The 15,202-nt window shown below is 36.8% G+C and overlaps 1 protein-coding gene across 43 annotated transcripts in view; it reads right to left on the bottom strand.

Annotated features, from left to right (window-relative positions):
- The window catches only part of PTPRD (protein tyrosine phosphatase receptor type D), a 2,308,100-nt gene that overhangs the window by 171,529 nt on the left and 2,121,369 nt on the right, over positions 1–15,202 (bottom strand). For 21 of the 43 annotated variants that reach the window (XM_055092146.2, XM_055092147.2, XM_055092155.1 and 18 more), the window contains 4 exons: positions 14,237–14,542; positions 13,137–13,330; positions 10,729–10,755; positions 6,366–6,483 (listed from right to left, as the gene is read on the bottom strand). The exons of 10 other annotated variants lie outside the window; for them this stretch is intronic. In XM_055092146.2, the coding sequence (XP_054948121.1) occupies positions 6,366–6,483; positions 10,729–10,755; positions 13,137–13,330; positions 14,237–14,542 (645 nt within the window). The remainder of the gene's footprint in view (positions 1–6,365; positions 6,484–10,728; positions 10,756–13,136; positions 13,331–14,236; positions 14,543–15,202) is intronic. 12 more of the 43 variants (XM_055092152.2, XM_034929726.2, XM_055092149.2 and 9 more) reach the window with 3 other exon arrangements.

Genomic DNA, 15,202 nt, shown 5'->3' with positions numbered 1-15,202 from the left:
TCTTACTACCAAAACAAAACAAAACAGGCAATGTTTGACCTACATACCTTTGTGGAAATATGCTCCTTGTCTTACTTTACTAAAGTAGGCTGAGATACTAGAATTTGATAATGGACACAAAACAGAAATTATCATTGAAACAACAGCTTAAGGAAATTTTTTTGACACCTGCACGTTTTAAACCATCACACATAAAGGTTCATATCAAAGACAAATTAATTTGAGCAAAGATCAGCCAATTAGATATGGCTAATAAGAATAACTATAATGATTATTTATTCGTTGAATATGTGCAATGTACCGGCGCCATGCTAAGTGCATTGCATATAGTATTCACAATTGGTTTACATTCCTGACTCCTCACTACATTCTCGGATTAGTTATTATTATCTCTATCTTCTATAATGAGAAAATGAGGCCCAGAGAGGTAGAAAACTTTCCAAGGCCAGCATGTAACAAGTGAGAAATCTATAAGGCAAACCCACCTCTGTCTGGAGTCGACTGCTTAACTGTTTAATTGTGCTGCTATGTTGCTTAAAAGCTTAAAAAAAAAAGAAACTACAAAATAATATCGTATTGACTTACTATGAATTTAATTTGCACTGTCTAACTTTACTATCCACATCATTCATCAAGTTCTTCATCTGTAAAATGGGAATTATATTAAGAGCTATTTTATATTGTTCTTATGAATAATAAATGAGGAAATTCATGTAAAAGTCTTAGCATGAGGTTCCGCATTCTATTAATACTAACCATAATTATTAATAATCTGAATATTAAACTTCTTATGGTGAAAGGCTAGCTTCCAATGAATACATAATTTATTTACCTTTAAGTTAGATACGTGAAAAGTTCTAATCTACTCATTCAATGTATTATTATATCTGTATTTATTTTTAATGGAGAGCAATTATTATTGGAATCCACAGTGAAAGACACTGAGGGATGATCATCAGAATAAAAACTAAACCAAGTTAACAGAAAGAAGAAGAAAGGCCAAGTATGGTGGCTCATGTCTATAATCCCAGCACTTTGGGAGCTGAGGTGGGAGGACTGCTTGAGTCCAAGAGTTCGAAACCAGCGGCTGGGTGTGGTGGCTCACGCCCGTAATCCCAGCACTTTGGGAAGCAGTGGATCACCTGAGGTTGGGAGTTTGAGACCAGCCTGACCAACATGGAGAAACCCTGTCTCTACAAAAAACACAAAAATAGCCAGGCGTGGTGGTGCATGCCTGTAATCCCAGCTACTCGGGAGGCTGAGGCAGGAGCATCACTTGAACCCGGGAGGCAGAGGTTGCAGTGAGCCAAGATCATGCCACTGCACTCCAGCCTGGGCAACAAGAGCAAATTCCGTCTCAAAAACAAACAAACAAACAAACAGCTTGGCAACATAGCAAGACCTTATCTCTACGGGGGGAGGGGGGAAGGCATGGTGTCACATGTCTGTAGTCTTAGCCACTCAGAGGGCTGAGATGGGAGAATTGCTTGAGCCAAAGAGTTTGAGGCTACAGTGAGCTATGATCACACCATTGCTGTCCAGCCTGAGTGACAGTGAAACTGTGTCTCAAAATTATGAACGTGAAGAAAAAGAAGGATGGTAGGAAAGGAGGAAAGCTTACAGTAATGGGAAACAGGTGATAAAAAATCATACCATGGGGATATAGATGAAGGTAAAAAAATCACTAAAAAGATTATGAGACAATACACAGAATATTAACCTCAGAGATGGACTGATTAGCCTCTTCATTTTGTATTTCAGAAAGTGAGACCCAAGTGGAGATGTGCTCTGCTCTAAGAAATATCATTAAGATATTTACTTCCTTAACCAATGGAGCAACAGTTTTGTTTCACATGCTGGGAAGATTCATCGCATGCTGACATAACTCAGCTAATCTACAAGCTATGAAAACAATAGTTTCTAAAGTTTTTAGATAAATAATTATTCAACAACATGTGTGTTGTGTTATACATATAAAACATGTGTGTTGTGTTGTATATATAAAACATGTGTGTTGAAGGTAGGCCCAGGAACCACATCATTGTGTACTCATTGTGTTCCTCAGGAAAAAGGCATCCAGAGATCTTAACAACCAACTAACACTCTCAGAACACCACCCATCCATAAGTTGGAAACTGTGTGAACTATTCCACTTGCTTTTAATATATTTACAATTATCTTAATTTTAAAATAGTACTTTAATGTAGGGACACTGGCAGACATCTTTAATTCCCCTTTATGTATATAGAGCATTTACATGATTTGTCCAAATGTCAGTGATGGTGTCAAGGATTAAACACCTGAGTCTCTGCTGAGAAAAATCCATGGTGAAATAGAGCTTTCAGCAGAGAATACAGCCTTCAATATATGAAACTCTGTTGAAACGAGTGGGTGGAAACACAACTATTAATTCTCAATATTCTCCAGAGACAACAGATTAAACATATTTATTAAAATTTTTTGAAATTCTAGTTCCAACGAACTGCATAATAATATATTCACCGTGGATCCTGTTTCCGTAAGATGCACGTAAAGCTAGGATAAATAAAAATAATTTTTTGATCTAAACCACAAATAGAGATTGCATTCTAATATTTGTCATTTATGAGCATGTTCTTATTAACTGATGCTTCACTTTATAATATTGCTATGGTACACATTTGGATAAATCTAATGGGCTGGCAAAGTCTAGGAAAAAACCCACTGACTTTGTAAATGTATACATTTACTCTTCTGTGGGAGTTAAAGCTTAGGATGGAGTAATCTCTTTTGTTTTTGATGTTGGCATGACCTTTCTTATCCTGGGACAGAAACGCTTGTTGGCTAGGAATCACGAGATCAAAGTAATGACATAGAAATAAGAGCATTAGCTCTGACCTACTGGCTTCCCCTGCTGTACAGGAGGATCTCAGTCTGCTCTCTATTGCCAAACCCACAACAGTCATTCCTTCCCTGGGCAGAAGTTTTACTAAGCCTGAAAACTATGAGACAACCAGCCTGGAAGTGCCACAAAGCATAAAGGAAGGACTCAGTAAAGAAATGAATGCTTATGCAGCTTGGGGAAGAACACCCAATATCACCTCAGGAGAGGCTGGCCACATGAAGGGTCACACGAAGGGATGCCTAAAATTTCCATAAGCATGTGAATAACAGAAACAGTAAATGCAGTTTAAATAGGCTGGAGTTAGGGTTTGGGACAGTTGTGGTATTTTATCCAGGGAATCAGGATAGGATAAAAAAGGGAAAAGGAATGAGGAGAGTTCTACATCATTGAATACATAGTTAAAAAGAATTCTCCCAAACTCCACAGATTGGCAATGGAACTCACTGCATTCCTGGCTTCCAGAAACACTATAGGTATCAAACATTTACCAACAATTCACTTTGTGCAAATACTTGTACACTGGCACACAGGTAGTTGAGTGAGGAAATAAAGACGGATGCAGCAGGGTCCATGTTCTCTAATACAGGCATATTCTAGTTGGGAAAATAATCGGGTGGAATAGATTGTGCAATCTGTGGAGTCAGGTTTCTAATGCCTTAGGGTTATTCTGTAGACTACTTTTATAAGTCATGCCAGCTGTTGGTTCAATGGTTCTGCTCACTCCAGCACTGGAGCTTGAGGGTTGGTAAGATGAAAGGGTCTTAAATAATCACTCAGGGGAGCTGGAAGGTCATTTTTCGGCAGGGTCTTAATGAACATATTGGAAGAAGCAGAGAAGGTCCAGTTACAAAGTAAATAACTCTAAAATTTATGTCATGACATATAAACTCTTCTCCCTTTTACATTTTCTTATTCTCTTACATTCTTTTAAAAATTTCCTAGGACTTCAGAATTGGTACGTATGTGTGGTTGCCCTTTACTTTTTAGCAACTGGAATCATTGGAGATCAACCGAGGTACTCAGTCCCAGTGGCTCTAAATTTAGCCCCAATTTAACCTAGTACCAACGCAACAACAATCACAATTGACTAGACTTGGGCTAATATTTCCAAATTCTCCCTGTCACAGTCATCTTTTGATTATCCTTAAACATAGCTGTTCAATATAGTACTGAAATTCATGTAAAAATATACAGAAAATGTCAAACCAATGAATTTTCTGTTTGCCCTTAACCTCAAGGCCTCAGACAGTAAACTAATTATTACAATACAGAATAATGGGAGGATTAACAAAGAAAATACAAATATTTCATCATCATCGAAACATAAGAGCCAACATTTTCTTCAGAAGCATCCTTGAGGTTATATGAATCTTACATAGATTACTTAAACTATGATCAGTACTCGTTTCCAAGATATGATTCTTTACAGGTTGTAGAAACAAGGTATAATAAACAAATATCCCACAATCAGGAAGTTTACTATTAAAATAAAATTTCACAAGAATTCCCGAATTCTTTGTGGGAGCTGTAACTAAATACCTTTACAATTATGGTTATTAGGAGCTCACATCTGTGAGATAAACTCAGTAATTCTTCACAGTCACATAAATATATGAGGATTTTTAATACAGTAGACAAAACAAATTGATATATTCACTAATTGCCTAGGGATAAACCATGAGTAGCGGCTGCTTATGCAAAGGAAAACTAGAGCTTCGCTCTTAAAGGAATTAAATTTGGATTCTTCTGCCTTCTTCCCAGATGCAGTGGGGAGGTCTTACAAAAGTAAACGTGTAGGTATCTAAATTACAAGCATTTTCTATCTCAATACCGAAGCCTCTATTGATTAAGAAGGATCTAAAATTGTGAATGAAAATTCCAAAGGAATTCTATATGTGAATAAGTTCCAAAATTCTAAAATGTCTACTGCATGGTAAATAAAAAGGGATGAGCTAGCCTTAGTGACGTTAAAATAGACAAAATCATTCCTTTCTCTAAAATTCATATTCCTTGGCTATAAATCCACTACTTTCTTGTCATCATAACACGACCCCATTTAATGGGCAACAGGGAAGTGGTGCTTCATATAAAACATTTCAGAGTTATTATGACATATTTATAAGTGTAGGTAAATAAAATGTATTTTCTTCCATTTGAGATTCAATTCTTGGTTGTTGATGTTCTAATAGAGACTGGATCCACAGCCAGATAGTCATCATGCCATCATGCCCCTCACTGAATACATGCCTGCTCTTCAGGGCATTAAATTAGCTTGATACAATGGTATTTTTTTTTAAAAAAAAAAAGCCCAGAAGACTCAGCCGTGAAGGAGTTTTGCCATCTGTAATCCTGCTGTTTGAGGCAATTCCAGGTGGCAGGATGCGAGCGAGGCAAATCTTATGACACTTAGACAAAGCTGGCAGTGAGCATGGCACCCAGGAGGGCACTCAACATCACAGCTGTTCTTTACTTTATGCCTTTACATAGAGGTATGTTCCTAAAAAGTTATTTGAGAAGTGATTCAGGCAGAGTAAATCAAATCATGGTTTACATGTTCACGGGAGATTGCCATATATGAGGATTGAGGAGAATCCTTCTGCAATTATCTCTTAATTTACTCATTCTACAATGCCAGATTTTCCTTCATGCTGGCTTTTCCTACTGTGGCTGACCAAAGTCACCCTAAAAAGCATTGAAGAAACCTTATTCTTTAGAAGGGAGTAATTTTATACTATTTAGCCTTCTTGCTTTTCTTCTTTTTCTTTTTTGTTTTCTATCTTTTGTTCAGTTTGGCTTCTTTAGAATCCCCACAGCAGGGGGTGGGGAAGACAAAATGACAAAAGGTAGAACTGTAAGTCATGAACCCAGTTCAAGATGGCAGCTCTTCTAAGGGGATTTGTTGTCCAGGGAAGTTGAAATTGTTGCTTGACTTCCCTGCCCAGATCCCTTCCCTCCAGATCTTCATGGGACTTGATCCTTCACGTCATTTGAGTCTCGACTTAAATAATCCTTCCTCTACGAGAACTTCTCAGCCCCTAGAGGCTGCCTGGTCCTTAATTGCCTATACGCTTTTACTTTTCACCTTACCACTTTCTGACATTTTATTATATACTCGTTTTGTCACTTGTTAATTATATAGTCCTATTCAGAAAGTAAATTTCATCAGTGTAGATTCTTGTTCTGTTTTGTTGATTGCTTCATCCCCAGTGCTGGTAACAGTGCCTGACACACAGAAGGTGCTCAAAAAAAAAAAAAAAAATACTTGTTGAATGACTGATTGAACAGTTTGGATGAATTATGCACTTGGACTATTTTTTCCTTGATCTATTTTTTTTTACCCCTGAACTAAAAACACAAAAGTTGACCATAGTCCATTTATTTCCTCTGATTTTACTATAATAAAAGCCTGCTAGAAGCTACCTATACCATTTAAAAAGTTAGTATTACTATTCAAGGCATATACATGCACAGATATGATTACCTGCCCCAGTAGTGGACACCAGTTTGGGCTTGCTGCGAGCACCATCTCCTTTGGTTGTGTAGGCTGTGACGGTAAGGGAGTAGGAAGTTTCAGGCTGGAGCCCAGAAATGATCATGTCCTGAAATGACAAAATAGAATGTCACTGATTCAAAACATGCTACTAACGCCCTGGGGGAAAAACAAGGCCGTCTGCCTTCATTCTGCAAATGCTCGCACATCCCTTGCAGCCATGCTAAGCCCTGGAAATTTCATGCCTGAGCTCATGCTATGGAGATCTGTTTTCATGCTGATATCGAAGGGGCATCTTCAGGCATCTTGGGAGGTAGATCTTAGGGTATTAGTCAAAGACATGAAATCTGGAGCCAGACTTCCTGAATTCTTAAACTTAAACTTGCATGTCCTTACTAGCTTGGACAGACCAAGTATGTTTACCTATCTGTGCCTCCATTTCCCATCTGAATGTTGGAATTATAATAGGACCCCATAGGATTAAATGAGTTATATCAGGTAAACTCACAGAACTATGCCTGGCTTATAGGAAGCATTCCATTAAAGAGTGATTATTTTATGCCAACAGCTCTCCACACATATCCATTGTAACCCACAGACTACAGATGGGGCTGATGCCAGCAAAGTCTGTTTTATCACTATAGAAGAATTTTGCCAAATGGTTGTTGTTGGACCTAGATACCCTGAGAGAGAATTTTCTTAGGACTCTCTTATTAATTGATTGTATTATCATTTTTATTGGTTATTTGTATAGGCTATGAGCAGAAATCATTATCCACTGAGGAGAATTTTCACACACATTAAAAAGCAGCCATAAAAGCAAAGAATACAACAGGACTTTAGTTTTACCACATCACTAGTATGTGCTCAATTTATTTTGACTTTCTAAAAATTGTTAAATATCACATACTATTTACCTAAATTCTTAGTTTTCTCTTAGTCAGGGCCCAAAGCTGTGGTGGTTATAAGACCAGATGCTCTTTGATATATTCCTTTAAACTGCAGGTTATGGGATTCTTTAGAGATTCTGGCTATTAACTTATTCTAGTATTTTAAGAACAAATACCAGAGCTGCATGTACACATGCGCGCGTACACAGACACACGCGCACACACACACAGACACACACACACAGACACACACACACACACACACACACACACAGCAATATAAAAACCCTTTCAGATTTTTGGCACAGCTGTGTTTTCAAATTGAATACGGATAAATTTAGGAAAATGCACAACGTCGTTGTCTTCCAAATCTAAAGACAATGTGAGTGACGAGTGAATGAATTATATTGTGTGAAATACAGTAGGTTTTCTTTAGCAAGGCTGTAACAGATACCATAGAGCTCAATTGTTGAAGCTGATCCCAAATATGACAGTTTCTGGGAACATGCTTTCTCAAAAGAGTAGGAATATCTCACTGTGGAAATTCAAGGAGTTCAGATATCATCCTGAAGAGTCACTGGAAATTTTATTCTGCTAGATAAATGGACTATTTGGGAGAAATGTTGTATTTCCAGGACCTTGGAATGATTTCCCTAACATTCTAGAGGACAGAAAAACCAAGTAAACTACCCAAGAGCAGTATTTTAAATGACAGCAGACACACTGGCTATCCCAAAAACTATGATGAGTAAATGCCAACATTATTGTTTCCAAGGTTCCCCTCACATGCCACTGGAGTACTGCTGAAAAGCAGTCATGGCTAACTGGAAAAAGAAGCAAGGCTTGCTTCCATCACCAAATTTTGTAGCAAGAAATTATGCACTCTGAGACTTATACTTTTCTTATCATGAAATTGGAGTTAACCACACATATCCATTATCTTGCCCAGGTTGTTAGAGGATAACAGACATAACGCAATTTGAAATGCGTCAAGTTCCCTGCAGTGGTATAATCTCGGCTGGACACACCTCCAACTGCCACGGTCATATCCTTTCTTGGATTACATTTTCTTTCTTTAAGTGGTGGGTGCACTTCCTTCCTTGGTTGTTTCAGTATGCTCTGTGAGGTGATGTGCCTGATATCATGGCCATAATTCCTCATTCTCTTTGTTTCCTCCTGTCCTGTCTCCACTTTGCTTCTTGTCCCTGACTGTTAAAAGTTGGCATACCTGAGGTTCTGTCACAGTCACTGGTCTACTGTTTCTCTAATCTTAAAAAAAAAACTGCATTCATTTCTAAACCTTAAATAATTATTTCTTCCCATATTCCTGATTTATTTCCAGCTGTGACTTCCAATCTGAGCTCCAGTGGCATATACATTGTAAATATCTGCTAGATGTTTTCCTGTGACTACCCAGTGTTACTTCAAGTTCAAATGAACTAAAACTTAAAAATCATTCCTGGAAGTAGACTCCCCCTCCTTACTTCCATATTTTAATGAATGGTAACACATCTGCAAAACTTATGAGCTACCTTTGACCTCTTTCTCTTCCTCAGTTCTTAGCAAGTTTTTGCCAATTCTTCCTTTTATTGATTCTAACTATCACTTTTTCATTTCTACTGCCTCAACTCTGTTGCATTTTTATCACTTCATGACTAAATTAGCAAAATAACTCTTTTTACCTGCTTTTCTATCTGCCACCTTTTTACTCTCTAATCTATCCACTAAGTCACTGGATTTTAAACTGCAGGTAATGACCCATTTAGTAGGTTGTGAAATCAATTTAGTCAGTCATGACCAGAATTTAAACAAACAAACAAACAAACAGAAAATGAAATGGAATAAACTTGAATACTTAATGTTAGTGTTTATTATACATTTAAAGTATGGTTCTATAAAAATTTTATTTTAGTTAAACATATGTGTGCATTGAATCATGACATATAATAATGTATTTCTTACTGTGAGTTATAGTTAAAGAAGTTTACGGTCAAAAATGCTGCTGCACTGGCAATCCCATGAGAACTGATACCTTGGACACAGTTACAAGATTCCCAACAAGAGCCATGTGCATTGGCAGTAAATATTCATTCAGTGAATGGAAGAATACCGTCTTGCCAGCCTTTAACTCATTTTTCTTTTTATTTCTTCTATATCACTCTAATATTGAAGAGTTAAAGACTGACCAGCCAGCTTTTTAGCTTGACTCTTCTGGTTTTCCCAGTATTGTATTATAGTTTACACCTCTTAGCTCTATTTACCACTGAGTTACTTAACATGAAGCCTTCATTTATATCAAATTGTCAGGCTCACTGTCACGTGACTATACCACATGCTCAACTGTCTCAATGACTGGTTTTGCTGTGCTCAACTTTAAAAAATATATATGTTCCACCTCCAACTCTCCAACACACACACACACACACACACACACACACAAACACACACACACACTTTTTCACTTATTCAGTCTTTAGTCATCCCTTAAATTCTCAACTAAGCTTCAGGACTTCTTTTACTATCTTGGACCACTGTCTCTGAATTCATAGCTTTTATTGACACTGTCCACTAATTTACTAATGCATGGTCCACTGCTGTAGGCCATATATTTTGCTGCATTTTATGAAACTTTTCAGAACTTTACTCTTCCCTAGCCACTTAGAATGTAAACACTAGAAAGGCAGGTGTCACATCATGTGTCCCTTGCAGTGACATATACATAACAGTCCCTCAATAAATAACATAGAGGTTTCATTCAAATATTTTAAAAACATTCCTCCCTCAGCGAGATACTTTCTACTTCTTGGCATAATCCATTCACCATTCAAATATGTATGGGTAAAGTGAAGAACAGCCCCTTCTAGTTAGAGTTAATCAGTGCCAGATCTATATCTTGTTATCTACTGGATATGCGATCCTGAAGTCGGATTTATGAGCATTATGAGCAGCCTACACCAAACAATCTGACATCTCCAGTCTGCAATGCCTTCATTTAAAGCAAGTTTATCCAACATGCAGCCCAACACAAACTTGTAAACTTTCTTAAAACATTATGAGATTTTTTTCTGTTTTAGCTCATCAGCTGTAATTAATGTTAGTGTATTTTATGTGTGGTCCAAGACCATTCTTCTTCCAATGTGGCCCAGAGAAGCCAAAAGATTGGACAACACCCCTGTATTTTAAAGCATGCCTCCTCTGACTGTCACAAGGCAGAGTTAGTAGCAGCCATCAAAACAAATATCACAAGCCCATGACATTTCTTATGCAGTCAATAGCACCATGCTGATTTCACAAAACAAAAACCAAAATAAAAAGTGCACCACATAGTGAAGATAACTTAAAAATAATTTGTTAGTTCATGCATCCAAGCAAACTGTGATGACAGATCACAAATAAGTGAAAGGATGTCAGAGAAAACAAGCATATATAGTCTGCTTTTGACAAAACAGTCAAAAATTACTCACATGTTCAGTAGTATCATCAAATTCCCACTGATTGAGAATAAGAAGGTTGGGAGGAAAACAAAATAAAAAGAAAAAGAATTTAAAGCCTTATACAGGCAGTGTTGCCCTTGTTAGATTAAAAAAATCAAAAAAATAAACAAAGCAGTGTGTACAATAAAATTCCAAAGAATGTGTGATTTGCTGCCGCCTCCACCTCTGATTGGGAAGTCAAATTAAATATCCTTTGTTACTGTTATCACTAAAACCAGCTAACATTCTTTAAATGTATGGTTCACTGAAACACAGCAATGAGGCACAGAAAAAGTTAATGTTTCTAATCATATCCTACTCGTATTTATTTTGACTTCTATCTTAAGTTACACAATTAAAAGTCACTATTTAGATTAATATCTTTCATTATATTTGACACTTATAACTTCAATGAAGTCCTGTGAGATGTAATGAAATTTCAGTGAAGAGTCAAGGAAAGTAAATGAAATGGGAAAGAAAGAAAATACACAAGGAAAAACAGCAATTAATAAAGAAAAGCCAAAGAAGAAGAGAAAAAAGACAGAGTTGACATTTAATGCATTTGGTATTATATAATTTCGTTAACTACCATATTTTACAATGGAAATAGGGAGAGCATTACAGTTCTGTAATGTAAACTATCTAAGAACCAAAGGAGAACACCAAAGCACACTGGTCATATTGTTTTCTTTTCCATAATTGTAGACTTACAAGATAAAACGCAGCAAAGATGGCTTTAATTTTATACTATGATAACTTTCTTTTTATAGGCACTACATAATAATTATTTATACAAATCAAGTCAATGGCCCCTTTCCCGTGTTGAAGGGGTATTACGAAGCTCTACTGCATTTACAGAAGTGGCCTTGGGGTAGATAAGTGAGCAATGAATCCAGATCCCTTTACTTAGAATGTTTCAAAACTGAAGAAAACATGAAGACTTTTGAGAGTTGACTTGTATTAAGACTTTGGGGGTAAGTACTTTCCTTAGAGGCACAGGGATATTTATTGCTGTCTTATTTATTTATTTATTTTATTTTATTTTTTGAGATGGAGTCTTGCTCTGTTGCCAGGCTGGAGTGCAGTGGTGCGATCTTGGCTCACTGCAAACTCCACCTCCCAGGTTCAAGTAATTCTCCTGCCTCAGCCTCCCTAGTAGCTGGGACTACACAGGCGTGTGCCGCCACGCCCGGCTAATTTTTGTATTTTTAGTAGAGATGGGGTTTCACCATGTTGAGCAGGACGGTCTTGATCTCTTGACCAGAGGATCCGTCCACCTTTACAGACAAGAACGTAGAACTGGGCAACCTGGTGCCGCAGTTTCCAACTTGCTTCATAATCTTTCCAACTTTCACACAAAGAAACGCATTTTCATTTGAAATAAATTTCAAATGTTTTTACAAACTCCATCCTTTTCCCTGCCAAGTCACCAATTTCTTGGATAATGAAAGTATTCCAATGATCATAACATCCTATCCCCATGACATCTCATCACCATTTGACACAGCAAAGGTAAGCCAGTACATGAGTCATGTACAATTTTCAGCATGGTGGTTACAAGTTGAAATCTTCATCTTCCTTTCAGGAAAATATGTAAAACTCAAGTGAATTTATTATGGGACTATCTTTGAATCACCTCTAATTTATGAAAAATTTTGGAAATTTTCAATGCTCTGTTTTAAACAACTAATTATAAAACCGGGTTGTGATACCATAGTTTCAAACCACTGCCCTAAGATCAATACAATTTCTCACATACTCAACTACTCATTTTTAGTACTTTTTTTTAAAACCTTGGTTCAACATAAGGATCCCACTTATTCGCTAGGAAATTCTGATTTAAATTTTAATATCATTGTAACGATCTTCATTTGCTGGGACATGAAACAATGAGTTTCATCAAATATGTAATTTGATGAAGAAGTACTAAATATAATACTGAGTACCTGTCCCTGAATAAAAATGTCTATTCTTCAGTGGAAGAAGACACACATTTAGAAATTAGAACAACTAAGTTCCACGTTGTTTTAGCACAGAAGAAAGTAGATTCCATCAGCAAAATTGCAGTTTAGAAATCTTCCCTTTGACTCAACTAAGTCAATCATTTTTTGAAGTCAGAAAGGCAAACTCAAATATGGTTGTAAAGGGTTGAACATCTGTATTTTAAGGAAAAAGTAACATGTTTTTAATCAGACTTGAGTGTCATTACATTACAATTCCCTTCCTCACTTGATAGTAATTCTGATTGAAAAGATCAATATACATCAATGTGAAATGAAAACTAGAATTTTGTATAGGATTTTTTAAATGTCGAAAAACTAAAATAAGAGCAATTTCCAGATATGAACTAAGATAAACTTATTATATAATAACAGAGGTACATAATTTCAGAGGCTTACCTGTGCATCAGCCAGCATGACATCTTTCAGCATGGGCTGGCCCTTGGGCTCACCATTTTCCATCCTCACATAATGCACCTGATATCCTCTTATCTGGCCATGCTGTTTATTGGGCACGGGTGAGCGCCATGAGACTTTAACAGATGTTGAGTTGACAGCCTCTACCTCGACTTTGCGAGGAGGACCACTAGGAACTGGAACAACATCATTGGATAAAAGAAATTATAGGCACTTGTCCCACCCAATCAGAGCATTTTCTGCATTTTCTTTACTTAGGTTTCTCTTTCAAAAAATGGGTAAACCCACTATGTTTCCTTTGAAGAATACAAACATTTTCAACCAATGAAAATGCTTAACCAATCTGCTCTACCTTTTAAGAAAAGATCAAAAAACATGACCGATGCAAAAAAAAAAAAAAAATGGAAGAAAAAAAGAGTATCAGAGAAATAGAAAAACATGTAAAAAATGTACAAAAGCCAAGGAAGATGCTTTGAGGTTCAAAGCATTAAAGCACAAAGAGGTATAGCATTGAAATAATAACAAAAACTGGCTGTTGATTGTTGTGTGTTTTTTAAAGGTTTCTTTTTAAATGGCAGAATAAAAAGATTCTTGATTATATGGATTATCTTCTCTTTTTTTTCTCATATCAAAGTTATTCCATACAAAAGATGCCAAAAATTCAATGTTGAGCATCAATGTCTCTGAAATATGTAAGACAAAAAGGCAACAAAAAGGCAAGAAGGCAGTTTTGAAAAGTTAACTTCAAAATGTAAAAGAAGTGACTACAAAAAGCCAAGAAAAACACAGAAGACTTTAGATGGAGGTACAGAGACGGGCTGGACTGCAAGACCATAGGAGCCAACAGTTCTTTTAAAGAGAAGCAAATTACTGCATTGAGATTGAAAAAAAAGGGGAAAAAAAAAAAAAAAAAAAAAAAGCCCAGGCTGTAGCAAAGACAAGTCTTTGGCAAAAATACTAAAGTAACAGCAATGCTGGGTAAAAACATGAGCAGAGAAAAAAGATTACTGTGAGCCTATTGAAAGACAGCAGATCAAGACTGTGTCAGAAGGGTGCAAACTGACGTAGCGGAGGCAACATACCATCTTCATTGGTTCGAATCAACACGGACAAGCTCTCAGGGCCAGGGCCGACATCCGTATGGGCTGTCACAGTGATCCGGTATTCAGTCCATTTTTCCAGCTGTTCCAAAAGGTATTTGGTAGTGTCCGAAGGAATTCCCAAAATCTCGTGAGGCTTGTCATCTTCCCCATCCACTGCAGTATACTTGATGGAGTATTCAGTGATAATGCCATTCTGTTTTTCCACTGGTGGAGGTTGCCAACTTACCAAAATACTAGTGGAACTTGGGCTGGTGCAACTAATGTCTTGAGGAGGAGCTGACGGCTCTTATTTTGGTAGTGAGTTAAAGGAGGATTTAAGTGAAAGGACAGGAGTGGTTGAAAAAAAAAATGATAAAACAAAAGAAAAGGCAAAAATAAATAAACGAACAATAAGGACAAAATGAAAATAAGGCTTTGAAACTTAAATTCTAATGACAAATTATGTACCTTGGCTTAGTAATATGAATAAACCAAAAAGAGAATTAATGACCAAAAATAATTGTTAAATAATGGGTAGGGGGAATATGTGAAAATGAGACCTCGAGATAATGGAGCCTCAAATAAAATTACCTACCTGTGATAAAAATTCTTCTAAACCAATCCCTCAGTATCTCCCACCCCCACTATACTGACTACCCAGCTTCAAAAAAGCTGCAAATAGTGCTAGTATTTACTTGAGGGTCTGATGATGCTTCACAGATGTTTCCAAGCTTTCACTTCTATATTCTAGAATGAGGATGGTTTACATACAGTACTCATTTGTGAAAGGCTTCTTAAGTGTGAAAAGTTACAATAACTGCTAATGCCCTTCTACCAGTTCCAATTAAAAATAAATAAACAACAAACATAAGAGGGTTCACTCTATCTGAAAAACTGAGTTTGCCTGACCAGTTTTAATAATAAAAAAAATGTTAACATTGATCGTAGCCCATATACAGTGAGCAT

The sequence above is a fragment of the Pan paniscus genome, chromosome 11, assembly GCF_029289425.2.
Source record: "Pan paniscus chromosome 11, NHGRI_mPanPan1-v2.0_pri, whole genome shotgun sequence".
Classification (NCBI taxonomy): domain Eukaryota; kingdom Metazoa; phylum Chordata; class Mammalia; order Primates; family Hominidae; genus Pan; species Pan paniscus.
The sequence above is the reverse complement of the archived record's forward strand: the minus strand, read 5'-3'. Positions and strand labels throughout refer to the sequence as shown.